The following is a 17,338-nucleotide window of genomic DNA, read 5'->3' as shown; positions in this document are numbered from 1 at the left end:
GCAGTAAATCCGCTAGTGTTGGGTAAAAATGTGTAAAGGGGGCCGGAACGTTTATTATACATCTCAGTCGTCTGACGGCGACGGACTGTTTATTGCGCTGCACGAGGAAGCTTGCACGGACGACATTGAGGTCTTCTGAGAGGAGTAATTATGTATAGACGATTATTATTAAATATTCATCAAGTCCGAAATGGATTAATTCATACAACGTATCCACGGTTACCTTCCACGAAATATATAGTGAGAGAGATTTTTGCTCCTTTTTTCTGGTGAGTATTCAGATGAGATTAACTCTAATGTATGTTAGTTAATAGTAGTTTAAATGTCTCGTATACCAAAACAATATAATACTTGATTAACATTAATTAAACAAATGTGAGCAAGCTGTAGGCGACTACAGCTTGCTCACTGGGTTTATTAATACAATTATCATTTAACTATTAAAAATCGTATTTTATCTAAATTACACAATGATGATTAATCGACTTTATAGACATTACAGTTTTATCGTCTGTTAATGCTGATATTCTGTAAAGCTGCTTTGAAACGATGTGCGTTGTGAAAGGCGCTATACAAATAAAATTTACTTGACATGTATGTTGTATTATATGCTTGTAGCGTAGCCTATATTATATGACTATGCTCAAATATTAATGATGACATCACATTTGATTGGTTTAAATATGACATTTATCTATATTTAGATGTTGAAATTAGTTGGCTTTGGTATGAACACCCATTTGACCTGAATCCTTAATTTTAGGGTCACAGGTAAAGCAAGCCAGAGGCCATTATCTACCAGTAGCATCTCTTTTAATGAAAATAAAGAGGGTTTCACGTCTCTGTCTGAAGAGAAAGGTAAGAGACTAGAGGAGAATGAGGCTAAAGCAGAGGTTAACAATGACGGGGACACAGACATTTCAAAAGTGGCATTGACATCTCAGTCAGAGACTGAATCAGTGGCTAAACCCGAGGACAGTAAAGTGTCTGAGAAGACAAAAACAGGAAAGGAGAGTCTTCTGGACCTGCTAGGCGCCATGAAGGTGGAGGTCACAACCAAACGTAAATTAAGTTCCCCAAAGATTCCCAGAAATACAGAGAGGCCAGAGCCGAGGTCCATGGAAAGTGTGCACCGCATGTTTCAGCATGCCACAAATGAGGGTTCACACCAGCGGTGAGTTATAAATACATAACTGCCATCTCTGGTTATTGTTTACTTTAGCATATTACCCACAATTAGGTGGGGAATTGTGGCACAATACATATGTCCCCAATGAACAATCAACATGTCCCATGTACGTACAGTTGAAGTTTGATGTTTACATACACTCAGGTTAAAGTAATTCAAACAAATTTTTTAACCACTACACAGATTTAATATTTGCAAACAATAGTTTTGGCAAGTCATTTAGGACATCAACTTTGTGCATGACACAACAAGTAATTTTTACAACAATTGTTTACTGACAGATTGTTTAACATTTAATTGACTACATCACGATTCCAGTGGGTCACATTTTTACATACATTAAGTTAACTGTGCCTTTAAGCAGCTTGGAAAATTCCAGAAAATGATGTCAAGCCTTTATACATATAGACATTTATCTTCTGATAGGAGGTGTACAGAATTGGTGTACCTGTTCATGTATTTTAAGGCCTACCTTCAAACTCTGTGCCTCTGTGCTTGACATCATGGGAAAATCAAAAGAAATCAGCCAAGACCTCAGAAATAAAATTGTGGACCTCCACAAGTCTGGTTCATTGTTAGGACAATTTCCAAATGGCTGAACGTACCACATTCATCTGTACAAACAATAGTTCGCAAGTATAAACACCATGGGACCATGCAGCCGTCATACTGCTCAGGAAGGAGACGCATTCTGTCTCATAAAGATGAGCGTAGTTTGGTGCGAAAAGTGCAAATCATTCCTAGAACAACAGCAAAGGATCTTGTGAAGATGCTGGGGGAAACGGGTAGACAAGTATCTATTTCCACAGTAAAATTAGTCCTATATCGACATTACCTGAAAATCTGCTCAACAAGGAAGGTGCCAATACTCCAAAACCGCCATAAAAAAGCAAGACTACAGTTTGCATGTGAACATGGGAACAAAGACCTTACTTTCTGGAGAAATTAACTCTGGTCTGATTAAACAAAAATGTAACTTTTTGGCCATAATGACCATCATTATGTTTGGAGAAAGGGTGAGGCTTGCAAGCTGAAGAACACCATCCCAATCGTGAAGCATGGGAGTGGCAGCATCATGTTGTGGGTTGCTTTGCTGCAGGATGGACTGGTGCACTTCACAAAATAGATGGCATCATAAGGAAGGAAAATTATGTGTAATTTGAAGCAAGACCTCAGCCATGAAGTTAAAGCTCAGTCACAAATGGGTCTTCCAAATGGACAATGACCTCAAGTATATCTCCAAATTTGTGGAAAAATGGTTTAAGGACAACAAAGTCAAGGTATTGGAATGGCCATCACAAAGCCCTGACCTCAATCTGATCTGTGGGCAGAACTGAAAAAGCGTGTGCGAGCAAGGAGTCCCACAAACCTGACTCAGTTACACCTGATCTGTCTGGAGGAATGAGCCAAAATTCCAGCAACTTATTGTGAGAAGCTTGTGTAAGGCTACCCATGAGAAGCTTGTGTAAGGCTACCCAAAACATTTGACCCAAGTTAAACAGTTTAAAGTCAATGCTACCAAATACTAACAAAGTATATGTAAACTTCTGACCCACTGGGAATGTGATGAAAGAATTAAAAGCTGAAATAAATAATTCTCTCTACTATTATGACATTTCACATTCTTAAAATAGTGATCCAAACTGACCTGTGACAGTGTTTTCTACAATTAAATGTCAGGAATTGTGAAAAACTGAGTTTAAATGTATTTGGCTAAGGTATATGTAAACTTCAGGCTTCAACTGTATTTAAGGATCAACACTGCAGTTCTAAGCACCAAATCATGTGGTTACGATTTATATGTTATGATTAGTGCATGACTGAAGAAATAACTTTTGAACATTTATCTCTTTGCATGAGTTTTAGAGAGTCGTTGAGTCCGGCACTGGTTGCTGCAGCTTCTGCAGCTGCATCCACATTGCCCAACAGTCATCAGGCTGAGTCAGAGCTCCTTCAGCAGTTGAGAAAACACGAAGCCATACCTGACACCCAGAGGAGAACAGAGGGACAGAACATAGGGTAGGACTCATTTGCATGTTTTAAAATTGTGGGGAAAAATTCAGTAAGACAAACACGATCTTGTGAAAGCAATGATTTGTGATTAGGGATGCACTGAAAAGAAAAATTAATTGATACTGATTTTAACAGAAAAACTATAGGCCTATACCGATATTTCAGATCAATGTTTTATTTAGGAATTTTGCTTTAAATATGTGCAGTCTCAGATAACAAATTATTTATGGGTTAGATCTGTTAAACACATGAAAACATTTTAAAGAGAGCTAACAATGAAAATTAAGTAGGAGATAAACATTTAAAAAAATTGAAAAATAAATATTACATGAGGATTGATATGAAAAAAGGTTATTTTGTTGTTCTAAAACAGTTTTGCTCTTCTGTTTTTGCAATTCATGGCATGGAGTGGTGGTGGCGTAGAGGCTAAAGCACAGAGCTGTTGTTTAGAAAGTCACTGATTCGAACCCCACGGCCACCATCATTGTGCCCTTGAGCAAGGCACTTAACTCCAGGTTGTTCCGGGGGGATTGTCCCTGTAATAATGCACTGTAAGTCGCTTTGGATAAAAGTGTCTGCCAAATGCATAAAAGTAAATTCAACACAACAATTCACATTTTGGATCTATGTGCTGTTTAAGTTAGAACAATAAAAATTCACACCATGCATATGTTTGGCAATTCCAAACTCCTTTTAGAGGGCACTAGATGGTGCTGCTTGCTCACACAGCGCTGACTGAATAGCTGAATGCAGACTATCTTTTAAAACACACCCTTTTAAGATTCAGTAATCATGCAAGGCCATATTGAAATTTGAATCTTAATTAAATCAATCATGCAGTAATAATGCATATACTGATGTCTCAGAAGTCAAAGTCTACCTCTTGTGGCCAGGGTAGTGAGGTTTACTCATACAGCACAGCCATCAGATACCAGCTGGCACATGTTACACTCACCCCCCTAAGCCTCATGCCCATTTGGGCATGGTCGACCAGCTCAAAGTGGGATTCGAACCGGTGTGAGCCAGCATGGGAGGCGGCCGCACTAACAAGGAGGCTAAAGGCTACAGCCTCTAATGTCAGTCATTGTTGGGCCTCTTGAACCAGCTGACTCCCATTACACTTATAAACGATATGCTGATGGTTTTAATTTAGCCAATAATTGGTCAATAAATATAGGCTGCCGATACATTGGTGCATCCCTATTTTTGATTATATAACTGTTTTAGTACTAATAAAACATACATTTTGAGGCAAGATTGTTTTCTGTTTCAGAAACATAATTGCTGATATGAAAGTTGGAAAAAGGCAGAATGACAGAACTGTTGCCAGGCCTAACAGTCAAATTCGATTTGACGATGATGGTAGGGGATATACTCAAGACAGAGGAATTACCAGTGAACTTGATGCAGTCCGCAGAAGGTAAAGAATAAAAAAAAAAAAAAAAAAAAAGTACTCCCTGATTTTCTTAAATACATGTGATCTTTTCCATCTAATCGAGCGCCCTATCTTGTCTAAAAGGAAGAGTCCTTTCACTGGTAAGAGGCTGAACATCTTCACTGCAGGTGCTGAGCAAGATGCAGTATCCGATCTAGGTATGGAGGTGTATGTTTTATGGTGGTGACACACCTGAATAATATTTGAGAAGTGTCACCAGTTGAAATGACGTCATAATTTACCTACATGTTACTGTGCTGCTTTTGCTTTGAACATCAGGCCCTACACTTTGGGACATTGATCTAACCAGTCAGATTGTTCAGTCGACAAATCAAATGCCTCGGAATGGCTTTGAGGAGATGATCCAGTGGACCAAAGAGGGCAAGCTTTGGCAATATCCAATCAACAACGAGGCTGGTGAGTTCCACTTTTGAGTCACAAAACTTTTTTGTTAATCTTTACCTGCATCAATACACGTTTCATTCTATTTTTAGGCCTGGAGGAAGAGGCAAGTGTGCCCTTCCATGAACATGTCTTTCTGGAGAAGTACCTTGATGAGTCATTCTCCAGGCACGGCCCAGTCAGACACTTTATGGAGCTTGTAATTACTGGCCTTGCAAAGAATCATCAACTCACAGTTCAACAGAAACGGGAACACATTGCCTGGTTCAGAGACTACTTCCAGCAGAAAGACAATGTTCTCAAAGAGGCAGAGGCATAACTTTGGATTGTAAAATGCATGAAAGTGATGCTTTATTGAATTGTCTAGTTAAAAACCATAATTGGGATCATGAAACAGTGTCAAGAAAAATAAATAACTGGCAGTAATAATACATCCAGTTTATAAGATTGGATTGTGATTGCTTCTTAATGGGTTTGTGTTGTAGTTTACAACCAATTGCAAATTGTCTAATTATTGTCATTTAAAAATATATATTAAACCCGTTTTCCAACAACTTGCTTGGTTATGGTGTATGCACAGTGTTGTAATATATTTGTATACCACTTTGTTCCAAGGCAGCTTTAGAAAGAATAGTAACTTACAAACCCACCTTGATTCAGCCAAGGTGGTTAGTCAAGTTAGAGAAATGGATACTTCTAGAAGAGTTGTGAGAATGTGATTCTACTGTAAAATTAAATAGAAAAATGTTTACCACAGCATCACTGGCGAGTGAAGCATAAGTGTACAGCATTTAGTTCTGATCCCTCTTATACATGTAAGTAAATTGATAAACTTAATCATAGAACTGCAGCCTTGTGTGTACAGCCAGTTTGTCGATATTTGGCACAACTCTTACTCAAGTGATATCTCAATTCTAAAATGTATATTTGTTGCAAAAGTGCTTTTTCAAAATGAACAGTTGGGAGGAGTATATTCAACAAGCACTTACCAGGAAAATACACAGCTTTTAAGATTTGAAAGTCAAGAATCTTTTGCTCATCTAATCATTAACTTTCAAAGCAATGGTATACAGATTTGCAGTCACATGTGAAAGCACACAGCAATTGGCAACACCTCATTATAAAAAGATCTTGGGAGTTCTCATTGAATATTATTAGAATATTAATTTAGTGAACCGTAAAAGAAATTCTTAATTTAAGAAATACTATGATTTCACATCTGATACTTCGTTTTATTCAAGGTGTCTAACTTTAAAGAATGTACATTGTTTTAGGAGCGCAACAAACAAATATTTCAGGTAACCTTTCAATATTTAAACACATGAAACTGAGCTAATCAACACTATTCAAATTAACTAATCATACAAAGCATTATAATGGCATCATTTAACATGATTTTTTTTTTTTTTTTTAAGTCACTCTTAGAAAACAGACACTAAATGTATAACAAAGAGATGTGGAAGTTTAACCAGAGCTAAATATCATAACAATGCAAGAGCTTAATACATGGTATTTAAAAAAAAAAAAAAAAAGTAATCCTAACCCTTTTTATTTTACTCCAAAGAATTTCTCTCTAGGGCTCACAAAAAAAAAAAAAAAAAAAAAAAGACTTGGGTCTTTGCAGTTTTTACAGAGATTAGTTCACAACCATCTTACAGCAGAATGGAATGGGGTGTGAAGCTCCTTACAGAGCCATACATTGGACAACTTGCCACAGCACAGGTGACCTACCAAAAAAATTTAAAATTTGTTAGCTTATGGAATTCTCTTTAGAACCGATAACAGAAGGTGAATGAGAGCAAGATCATAACAGAATACAAACATTCCGATTCATTCTAGAGAGATAAATATGAATTATTATTAAAGAGTTGGTTCACCCCAAAAAAACCATTTACTCACCCCATACGACTTTTAACACAAAGGGAGAAATTGTGAAAACATTGTGCTCAGTGATGTCATACAATGGCAGTTTATGGGGACTACCTCAAGTTTAAAACAAAATGACAAAAAAAGGCTTACAAATTATTCCATGAGACTTGTGATTATGAAAGCATACGATGGAGGTTTGGTGAGAAACAAGATTAAATCGAATATATTATTTAGTGAAACTGTTTACCAACCGTGGATCTCCTGTGTGCGTTCATGAGACCGCACAAGATCAACCGTTAATGCAGCCCCCTTGCAACATGGGCCGTTCAATCAAAAATTATTTTTGTTCATTTAAAACAGGTCCAACACAGCTGCACACAAACCAGAAAAAAAATGTCTGAAGATTTGTTGAAGAATACATGTATTTCTATGCCCAGCTTTATTTGTTTGACTGGAATACTCAGTGATAGAGGTAGGAATGTCTCTCACCTCTTCTCCATTCTGAAACTGTGCATGACAAAAATTCACCTGAAGTAGGAAGACCTCAGCTAAGCATTCAGACCTCAGCTAAGCTCAGACAAATTCCAAGAAGTTTTTAACCGGCTAATGCATTGCTGACTTTAAAATACTGTTACGAGAATGTATTTGGACCGGTGCCAGTTCACAGCAGAGTGTTTCCCAGCATGATGCAGAAAATAGAAAACAAGTGATCGACAGCATGTCCTATCGCTTGTCATGGCTACATAAAACAAAAACTTTGATTAACACAGAAAAGATACCTCCCCCACACACACGTTGTTTGCCATCAGGTTAGGACATGGTGTGACTGGCTACCTGAAGCCTCTGTGTGCGTTTCATTCTCAGTTTAAAAAAAATAAAATAAGTGTACAACATTTTACAGAATTTAGTTCTGAACTAAACAGATCTCTTAGCCATCATAAACTGATATTAACTTCTTAATCATAGAACTGCAGCCTTGCAGTAATCTCGGTTTGATTTCAGAGTACACGTTTAAAACATTCTTCAACAACCAACTCTTGTGTTCCCTTTTTTGTGTGCAGCTATGTTGTGTCAGACTGGTTTTTAGATAATAAAAAAAAAAAATACAAAATTTCGCTTGAATGCCCCATGTCACAAGGAGGCTGTGTGAACGGATTCATGAACTCACACAGGAGATCAAAGGTCGGTCAACAGTTTCACTAAATACATAGGATTTCGGTTTGTTTCTCATCAAACCTTACTGTATGCTTTAATAACAATCATGAGTCTAATGACTTCTGAATTATACTTGTGTCCTTTTGAAGCAGTGGTCACCATAAACTGCTATTGTATGATCTCAGAGCACAAAATCTTTTCTATCTTTGTGTAAAGAGGAAGAAAGTCATATGGGGTTATAACACAGGAGTAAACAATTACTGAATTTAAATTTTTGGGTGAACTATACCTTTAAATGTGTGATATTTGGTACTTACTATTTTGGTTCACCATCGGCGATAGCTAGTTGCTTGGCGTTGATGGGGTGCTTTATGCCGCAGCGTCTGCAAGTTCTTGTACTTGGACATGATACTTTGACTCTTTTTGAAGACAGGCTTCTGATTGAATGGTGGTCTTGGCATTATAGAGGCCTTAAGATTTAATTAGACATATTTAGATTTATTTGAACAGTGCAAGAAAACAACACCTAAATCAACCATGTCACACCTACAATAAAGCCTACATAACATTTGTTTCAAATACTGGACTTGAGAATAACTACATTAACAATATATCTCATTTCAATCCTAATCCTTAGAAATTTCATTGACAACCTTTTAGAATGATTTTTTTTTTTCCAACACACACCAATTGTAGGCCAGTCTTTGTCAGAAGTACTTAATGTGCAAATAACACACCAATTTATCACTCTCAATGTTCCATTTAAGCCAACATCATTTGCAATTTATCACATCCCAATTATTGGCAATAATTCCACAAGTATCACTTACCATCAAGGGTTTCCTCGAAATTCCATCGGGGGCAGATCTCTTCAATCCAACAGTAGGGCAGAAATTAGGCATCTATGTACAGAAAAATAGGAATTTTCACAATAAATCGCTCAATGCTAACACATGGAAATGTTTGATATACAGTGCATCCGGAAAGTATTCACAGTGCTGCACTTTTTCCACATTTACAGCCTTATTCCAAAATGGATTAAATTCATTTCTCTCAATTCTACAAACAATACCCTATAATGACAACATTGAAGAATATGTATGAAATCGTTGCAAATTTATATATAAAAAAAAAAACATTTACATAAGTATTCACAGCCTTTGCCATGACACTCAAAATTGAGCTTAGGTGCATCCGGTTTCCGCTGATCCTTGATTGGAGACCACCTGTGGTAAATTCAGTTGATTGGACATGATTTGGAAAAAGACACACACACACACACACACACACACACACACACACAGTTAACGGTGCATGTCAGAGCACAAACCAAGCCATGAAGTCCAAGGAATTGTCTATAGACCTCCGAGACAAGATTGTATCGATGTACAGATCTGGGGAAGGGTACAGAAAAACTTCTGCAGCATTGAAGGTCCCAATGAGCACAGTGGCCTCCATCATCCGTAAATGGAAAGTTTGGAACCACCAGGACTCTTCCTAGAGCTGGCCGCCCGGACAAACTGAGCAATCGGGGGAGAAGGGCCTTAGTCGAGGAGGTGACCAAGATCCCGGTGGTCACTGACAGAGCTCCAGCTTTCTCTGTGGAGAGAGGAGAACCTTCTAGAAGAACAACCATCTCTGCAGCACTCCACCAATCAGGCCTGTATGGTAGAGTGGCCAGACAGAAGCCACTCAGTAAAAAGGCACATGACAGCCCGCCTGGAGTTTGCCAAAAAGGCACCTAAATGACTCGGACCATGAGAAACGAAATCCCCTGGTCTGATGAAACAAAGATTGAACTCTTTGGCCTGAATGGCAAGCATATTGTCTGCAGCAAACCAGGCACCGCTCATCACCTGGCCACTACATTCCTACGGCGAAGCATGGTGGTGGAAGCATCATGCTGTGGGGATGTTTTTCAGCAGCAGGAACTGGGAGACTAGTCAGGATCAAGGGAAAGATAAATGCAGCAATGTACAGAGACATCTGTCAAAAACCTGCTCCAGAGTGCTCTGGACCTCAGACAGGACAACGACCCCAAGCACACAGACAAGATAACAAAAGGAGTGGTTACAGGACAACTCCAGCCAGAGCTCAGACTTGAAGATCTCAAGAGATCTGGTGCACAGCAATTTTCAATGCTCCCCATCCAACCTAATGGAGCTTGAGAGGTCCTGTAAAGAAGAATTGGAGAAACTGCCCAAAAATAGGTGTGCCAAGCTTGTAACATCATACACACAGACTTGAGGCTGTAATTGGTGCCAAAGGTGCTTCAACAACAGTTTGAGCAAAGGCTGTGAAAACTTTTTTTTATAAATGTTCAAAGATTTCAAACAAAGGTCTTTCACTTTGTCATTATGGGGTATTGTTTGTAGAATTGAGGAAAATAATGAATTTAATCAATTTTGGAATGAGGCTGTAACAACAAAATGTGGAAAAAGTGAAATGCTGTGAATATTTTCCGGATGCACTGTAAATAGGAGTAAAAATTAAACATAGTTTGCCTTTTAAAAAACCCTTTGACGAGTATATAAACTAGACAAGATATATTTCAGTAATTCAATTACCTGAAATGGTCCAGGTTTGTTCAAGTTTTTTTCTGGACTTCCAGAAGGCCTACAAAAAAAGTGCAAGAACTCAGAATTTGATAAAATAAAAACACCAATGGAACAAGAATAAGGTGCCTCATTTACCGTCTTTCTTTCTGCTCCGGTGTAGAGCAAGTAGGACTTTGTAGCTTGGTGAAGCGCTCATTTAGTGTTAAATTTCCATGAGATTCAGAGCTTTCTGTGAGAGGGAGGATATTTACACAAGAACAAAAAAAAAAACAAAAAAAAAAGTGACAACCTTAAATGCTCATAAGGGATTCTAGCTACAGCTAATAACTCAATACTTTGACACAAGTGCCAGACTTTTACCAGTCTTGTTCTTGGGTGCCCTGTTCCTCCAGGTTGTGCTTTTCTTGGGGATAGTACTGAGTTTGTGACCTGACTCCCAACGGGAAACCACAACAAGATCACGTGAAAGTCGCCTATCTATTGCTGAAGAGCTGGAAAGAAAGCCAATGAAGAATATGAACAAGTTGTGTATGGACACTTAAAAAAGCATGGATACAAATCTTATTTAACAGTATAAATAACAGTATTTCAAAATACAGAGAAAAAAAAAAAAAAAGGCATGCATGCAATTTTGTTTTCAAAGTGGATTATACTTGTGGCTTGTGAATTGAGGAGAGAAAACATTACTCAAAATATCCACAGTCCATTCAAACAACATTCAAAAGAACCCTACAGTATTGTTGGAAATGCAGGAAAGGACCAATGATGGACTACTACATGGGTACTTACAGCAAAGTAAGCCCATCATCTCCATGCTTCAGTTTGAATTGGTAGATTAATTTTCACTGATTCACCTTGGCCTTTTTCGCTAATGTGAATAACCGATATTGGCAGACTGAATGAGTGAGCTGACGAATGCCATGTAGGAACCATTGCATGCTCCAAAAGGTTAACAGATCAGCACCTCCATTTAGACTTGCCGAGACAGACACATTCCTTGTGACGTGTTAATATTGGTGTACTTTGGGGAGTTCACAGTGCAGACATTTTCCTGCAGGACATTCATCTTGTAGAATAAAAACTGGTTTGCAGCTGTGCTTTCTGCAATGGCAGAGGTAAAGGAGTTGGATACTGGATAAAATCTGCAGCTTTGTCGAAAAATCCTCCATCACTGAACTTCAGATGAAATTATTTGTGGATACACAAATTGATGTTAATTAGTCCATCTTGAACCAGCAGAAGATATTTGCAACTAAAATTGCTTGGACAGTCCTTCAGTTGTAGAACTTCTATTGATGACTACAAATGAACAGTTGACATTTTGCCATGCATGTCGCATTCTGCAGAATGGGAGCAGGCCTTAGCTTTAGCAGAACTTCAATATATTGCCCTTTCAGTCAATGTGTTAGTTGTAGCGTAAAACATTCCCAGCTTGAGCATAAAGCTTTATTAAAGTACACCACTGAGATTCCACAGGTCTGTTGAGGAGAGGTCCATTTTGTTTCCATTGGAGTCTTCATTAATCATTGTAGTTTTCACATCATACGACCTCTTGTTGATTGTAGATTAAAGGCATCCATTTTCTTAATTCCTGAGGATAAGAGTTTAGTTTCTTGATCATGGCCAACTAATATTGACTTTGAATCAAACATTAAATTATTAGGTATGGTGTGTGGTGGCTCATTTCAGGGTGTTCCTTCTCTTTTCCCAACATACAAGGTCCCCAACGATAGATCTGGTTTCCAGTAAAAACCTGTGGCAAATATTAGATATGGTATGTGGGGGGCTCATTTCACAGAGTTCCTTTCCTTCTTGCAAGATTCATAGAAGGTCCTTAGAATTGGATCAATGATAAACAATCTGTGTTTATTTGTTTTTCAAAACTGATAAAGTGTGCCATAATACAGCCCCATAGCCACACGTTTCTTCATCCAGCCAATCATTGAAATGATCTTTAGAAGATGTAGACAGTGTCTTGGCCATGAATGATAATCCAAAATACTTGGTTCTTCTCAAATCTCTTTAATGACCTTAGCAACATTTTCTTATATCCTTCAAGTTTCCTTTCTCAAAGACATCCTGTACATAGTCGGAGAGATGTGTCCATAATATAATTATGCTTGCTTTAAGTTCCACATTGAGGCATGGCATTTCTTACATGAACCTCAAAGTACAGCCATTGATGGTATTAAAAAAAATAAAAAATAAAAATAAATAAAGATATTTGACCTCTCCTGGATCAAAGCAGATCTGATCTGGGCACATCATTGCAAGACAAATGTCCTTTCACTTTTGCAGATTGTTTGATACAGAGGCAGAACTGTGATTCTGAAACTTTTGGAAATAAAACACTTGCTCAAGACATTTCTCTTATCACATTCTCTTGACAAGGACAGAGATATTCTGGACAATAAGAGATGGTTTAACATCTTATTGGTGACAATGAGGAAAACGGGCACGTTTTCTTTTTCTCTCCTCATCCATCTCATCTGACAAGGTGAAACCCATTTGTTGAAAGTTGTGCCATTGAAAAACAGGAAGCTTGACCTTCTAAACATCACGTTGCCATTGCCACAGTGTGAGGGGGGATACCATACCTGTGTGCGCTCACAGAGCGTCGAGATTCCACCTTTGTTTGGTTGTCCCTCTCAGGTTCAGCGGTCTTGGAGGTCATGTTGGGGGACGACTTTCTGGGTGATGGCATCGTCGCACCTTTTTTTAGGGGTACCTTGCGTGGCTGAACTCCTGTAGAATCTTTGCTATTCTTTGGTGCCATCAGAGGATTAGGCTTCTGAACTCTGTCTGAGATTCTTGGCCTTGGTGGGGGCAGTTTGAACCTGGCCACTGACTCTGCCCTGAACTTCCGTGCCTTTAGCAGTCGACTCTTATCACCGAGGGACAAACCACGACCTCTGAAGCCCCTTAGAGGCATAGGTCTCACTGACAACTCCCTGCGGAAGCTCTTTGGTGGTCCATGCTCAAAACCACCAGATAACAGAGGCCGTCTGAACTCTTGACGTTTCCTCTTCATTGGGGGTCCAGTGAGCCTTTCCTGGGGTCGCAGAGGTGGATACCCTCTGACTGATGAGGGCAGGCCTGGTTTCCGTGCAGGTGATCTGTAAGGGGGTCGAGAATGTGGACTGCTCATTCCTCCATGTGCCCAATCCAGGCTGGGGCGTCGAAACTCCCTTCTAACTTCTCCATGCTGTGTGCGTGGATCTCTCTCTGCAGACCACCTACATATCCATTACAAACAATACAAACATGTGGGTTATAATGCCAGTTTCTGCTGGTTGAGCTGAGAGGATGCTCTTAACTTCTATTAATTTAGATCCAGCCCCAGGCTGTTGAATGCCACATCACTTCTGTGCCAGAATAACTTTAGGGGAAAGGGGCTCAAATGGTTTTACATTTTCTTCAGACACTTTCACTTTATAGGCTTTATCATTAGATCCTGTGGTACTTTACACAGAAAGCTGAAGGTAGCTGGGACTTACTCTCATCACACTGTAGTGTACTGGATTTTGCAATCTAACACTTAACTGTATATTTCGTTATAAGCCTCAATTCTGTGTAACTTTACCCAGCCTGCACAACTTCTTTCTTGTACCTCTCTGGATATGAACTCCGTCCTTGAAACTCTCTGGGTTTTCTCTGGGGCGGGCCAGTGAACCTAGACTCCCCACTGGGGGGGTGAGGGTAACCTCCAGGGCCATTCCAGTGCTGCCTCCCAAGTGCTGGTCGCCCAAAGGGCCTTTCCCGAGGTGCAGGGCACCAGCTTCTACCATGCTCCTGAGAAGGGCTTGGATGTCGCTGGGGACCCCTAAAGGAACCGTGGGGAGATGGAACCCTCCTTTCTGATGGAGGTCCACGAAAATGTCGTGATGGAGATGCATGGCTACTGTGATTTCCATGAAAGAATGGTGCTCTGTGGCTAGGTTGTCCATGTATTGGACCACGTGGGGACTGCCTGTGCTGGACTGGGTGAGGGCGGCTTGAACGGGGTGGAGAAGGCCTCCTGCGGCCCCGCTGTGAATCCTGCGAGCCTTGATACGAACGGAAATTATCCTGGCTCTGTGGCATCCATTGTCCATGTTGGCGCTCTCTACGTTCACCCATGAGTGGGGGCCTCTTGGGGTATGGCTGGGGTCCACCACTGTTGTCTCTCCAACTTGGTGGGGCTTTTCCATGAGGTCCTCTAAAACCTCTCTGGCTTCTTGAAGGGGGGCCAAATCGCCCTTCATGATTCATGCTGCTGTAGCTGTCTGAGAAAGATCTGTATGAGAAACAAGTGAGAAAAACTAAGTCACCACAACATCACATTGATTATGGTGTACATAATGTAGATACTTTCTAATATAGGGATGAACGATTAATCAAAACAAAATCGAAATGGCAATTTAATATAGTGCAATTATCAAACCACAAAGGCTGTGACTCAATTAAATACGGTGTACAGATGATGCAAACCTTTTTCCCTCTCTATGTTTCCCTGTATTTTTTTTATTTATTTCGTCTAGTCCTTTTTAAGAGGGCTCAAGCGTGAACACCCTTTCTTGAACAATATTTCTATTGGCAGTAGAGAAAGCTTGCCAATGACAACATTTTGGCCAAAAGTAAAAAATTGTTGCCAATTTGTTTTGAAGATAATAACCATAGGAGTTCAAATTGAAAATCACAATATTTTTCAAAATAAATTGCAATTCCATTTTTTTCAGCCCAATTATAATGCATTATACGAACAATAAACATCACAAAAACATAGCTAACAGGTACAGCAATATTTTACCTGTGTTTGGAATGAGGAGATCCTGAATTTGGTCTCACCATTTTGAGCTTTCTCCCACCTGTCTTCCGTGGGAAAGAAATTACAAATAAACACTGCAAATTAAAAAACATATAGTTGCCTTTTCAGCTTTGTAACTAAAGGTTCAATAAACTAAAATGTAAATCTAACACTCGGTGGCAGTGCAATGCCTAAAGGTTCCAACCTTATTATAAAAAAAATAATAATAATAATTTCCAAGGGCCTCCAGATGTGAAAAGGATGAGCACTTAAAATCATCATGTTTGAAATATGCCGTTCAATCATTGTAAATTAAATATTAAAGGTTGCAGACAACACACCTAAACCAGTAACATATGCACAACAAAAACAAACGTCCACATAAAAATCGTTTGTTTGCTATTGTTGTCGATTTAAATTTCCTGACACATACACTTAAAACTACTTTTTCAAAAAATAAAAAGCACTGAATGTTTTTGAATACCAGTGTGCCTTGAGTGCTTGTTCTGTCGGTCATGTTGCAGGGCCGTAGCCAAAGACCGAACGAATTACATCCACGACAAGTCAAATAAATTAACGCCACAAAATGCAGCCGTAAATGTAAATGGTTAAATGAAGCACATCGACGGGAAAATAAAAAAAAATAATAAATAAAAGACTATCCTGTCAATTAAGTGAGGACAAATAAAATATTAGGCGAATTCAAACTAAAGAGTAAAATGGACTCGCCGCATTCCTGGCCTATCGTGATGGCGTGTCCCAGGACAAACAAGGGCACGGGATTCACATTCAGAAGGATAACAAAACAAAATTACTTATTACACCTTTCATAAATAACACAAAAAAAAACACATCTTAAATCAACTATCAAGGTTAAATTGAAGAGCAAATCATTTCAAACGTAGGCCAAACAGCGTCTTTCGTTTTTCTGATAATGCCAACCTACGACAAAACGACACTGGTTCTATTTCAGTTTAATTAAATGGCATGTAACAGTATCATCTAATCGTTTAATACAGAAAAACTGAGTTGTTTTGACATACCCAGTGTTTTAAGGCAAGTAAAACAGCAAACCAAGTCTAGTTAATCGGCGAAGGCTTAGCTCTGAAAGCTAACAAACGGCTTCGGGTGGGCGTCGTCCCGCATCTGACCGAAAAATAACAGAATGTAACTTTTAACTAGCAGAAACTCCGTGCTTCCGTCGTCGTATTGAAGTCGCTTCGTCGAAAATACAGAGTCGCCCTCTGTGAAATCACATTCACAGCAGCCGTGACGTCAAGTGTGCAAGCACTTCAACTCGACCACGTTATCGGCGTCTTCTTCTTCTGTTTTATTGGCGAATTGCATTTAAATAGTGCGTTACCGCCATCTGCTGATAGCTTGGATCCGAAACTCGAAAGTCCTCAACTCCACCCCTCCCCCGACCATATCAGACCCGAAAGATCAGTCGCTGTATGGCAAGCCGTTTTAACTTTTATTCATTTCCAGGATATGAATTCTTGATATCAACAATTCAATTTTCACTAGTTAAAATGATAATTATTGATATCAGGAATTCGATATCTACTAGTAACAATGGCAGTTTTTGACATCAGAAATTAAATTTCCACTAGTAACAATGCTAATTCTTGATATCAACTATTACATTTTTACTAGTTAAATGCTCATTCTAGATATCAAGAATTGTATTTCAACTAGTAAAAACTATAATTCTTGATATCTGTAACTGGATTTTCACTAGTGAAATGTCACCATAGGCTGCCATTCAAAATCAATTGTTGATATCAAGAATTGATTTCTTGTTGAAATTCCAATTTCACATATCAGAAATACAATTCGTACTAGTAAAAACCTTTATTTTTGATATCAAGAATTAAATTGTCACTAGTTGAAATGTCTATTCTTGATATCAACAATTGAATTGCTACTAG

General features: G+C 38.9%; 2 protein-coding genes across 5 annotated transcripts; one reads left to right on the top strand and one right to left on the bottom strand.

The window, feature by feature from the left end:
• Positions 1-77: 77 nt before the first annotated feature.
• LOC127636845 (28S ribosomal protein S31, mitochondrial-like) lies at positions 78-6,125 on the top strand. Its single transcript, XM_052117619.1, has 7 exons — positions 78-269; positions 764-1,174; positions 3,056-3,208; positions 4,476-4,622; positions 4,722-4,795; positions 4,917-5,054; positions 5,132-6,125. Exons 1-7 carry the CDS (start codon positions 151-153, stop codon positions 5,356-5,358), a joined length of 1,269 nt encoding a protein of 422 aa, XP_051973579.1. The 5' UTR covers positions 78-150; the 3' UTR covers positions 5,359-6,125.
• A 125-nt stretch (positions 6,126-6,250) lies between these two features.
• Positions 6,251-16,813, bottom strand: LOC127636823 (serine/arginine repetitive matrix protein 1-like). Of its 4 annotated transcripts, none has more exons than XM_052117588.1 (10): positions 15,892-16,813; positions 15,411-15,472; positions 14,232-14,897; positions 13,219-13,857; positions 10,982-11,112; positions 10,757-10,850; positions 10,631-10,679; positions 8,894-8,965; positions 8,381-8,533; positions 6,251-6,766 (listed from the first exon to the last, which is right to left on the bottom strand). In XM_052117588.1, the coding sequence occupies exons 1-9, from the start codon at positions 15,922-15,924 to the stop codon at positions 8,390-8,392; spliced, it is 1,890 nt and encodes a 629-aa protein (XP_051973548.1). In that variant the 5' UTR covers positions 15,925-16,813; the 3' UTR covers positions 6,251-6,766; positions 8,381-8,389. The 4 variants fall into 4 exon arrangements, with proteins under 4 accessions (XP_051973548.1, XP_051973557.1, XP_051973567.1 ...); XM_052117597.1 differs by having other exon boundaries at positions 16,451-16,813; XM_052117607.1 differs by having other exon boundaries at positions 15,411-15,468; positions 16,451-16,813.
• Between the last annotated feature and the right edge of the window lie 525 nt (positions 16,814-17,338).

Source organism: Xyrauchen texanus, chromosome 4 (assembly GCF_025860055.1).
Source record: "Xyrauchen texanus isolate HMW12.3.18 chromosome 4, RBS_HiC_50CHRs, whole genome shotgun sequence".
In the NCBI taxonomy this organism is placed as follows: Eukaryota; Metazoa; Chordata; class Actinopteri; order Cypriniformes; family Catostomidae; genus Xyrauchen; species Xyrauchen texanus.
This window is presented reverse-complemented; position numbering and strand designations above follow the sequence as displayed.

What these genes read in the sequence shown, in the direction of transcription:
- LOC127636845 (XM_052117619.1), top strand. Translation starts at nt 151, where the DNA reads ATGTATAGACGATTATTATTAAATATTCATCAAGTCCGAAATGGATTA. An exon ending in ACAGAGGGACAGAACATAGG is followed by an intron (nt 3,209 to 4,475) that starts GTAGGACTCATT and finishes TTTCTGTTTCAG; the next exon opens with AAACATAATTGCTGATATGA. An exon ending in TCCAATCAACAACGAGGCTG is followed by an intron (nt 5,055 to 5,131) that starts GTGAGTTCCACT and finishes TTCTATTTTTAG; the next exon opens with GCCTGGAGGAAGAGGCAAGT.
- LOC127636823 (XM_052117580.1), bottom strand. Translation starts at nt 15,520, where the DNA reads ATGTTTTTTAATTTGCAGTGTTTATTTGTAATTTCTTTCCCACGGAAG. An exon ending in CGGAGTTCATATCCAGAGAG is followed by an intron (nt 13,858 to 14,231) that starts GTACAAGAAAGA and finishes ATGGATATGTAG; the next exon opens with GTGGTCTGCAGAGAGAGATC. An exon ending in CGCTCTGTGAGCGCACACAG is followed by an intron (nt 11,113 to 13,218) that starts GTATGGTATCCC and finishes CTTTCTTTCCAG; the next exon opens with CTCTTCAGCAATAGATAGGC.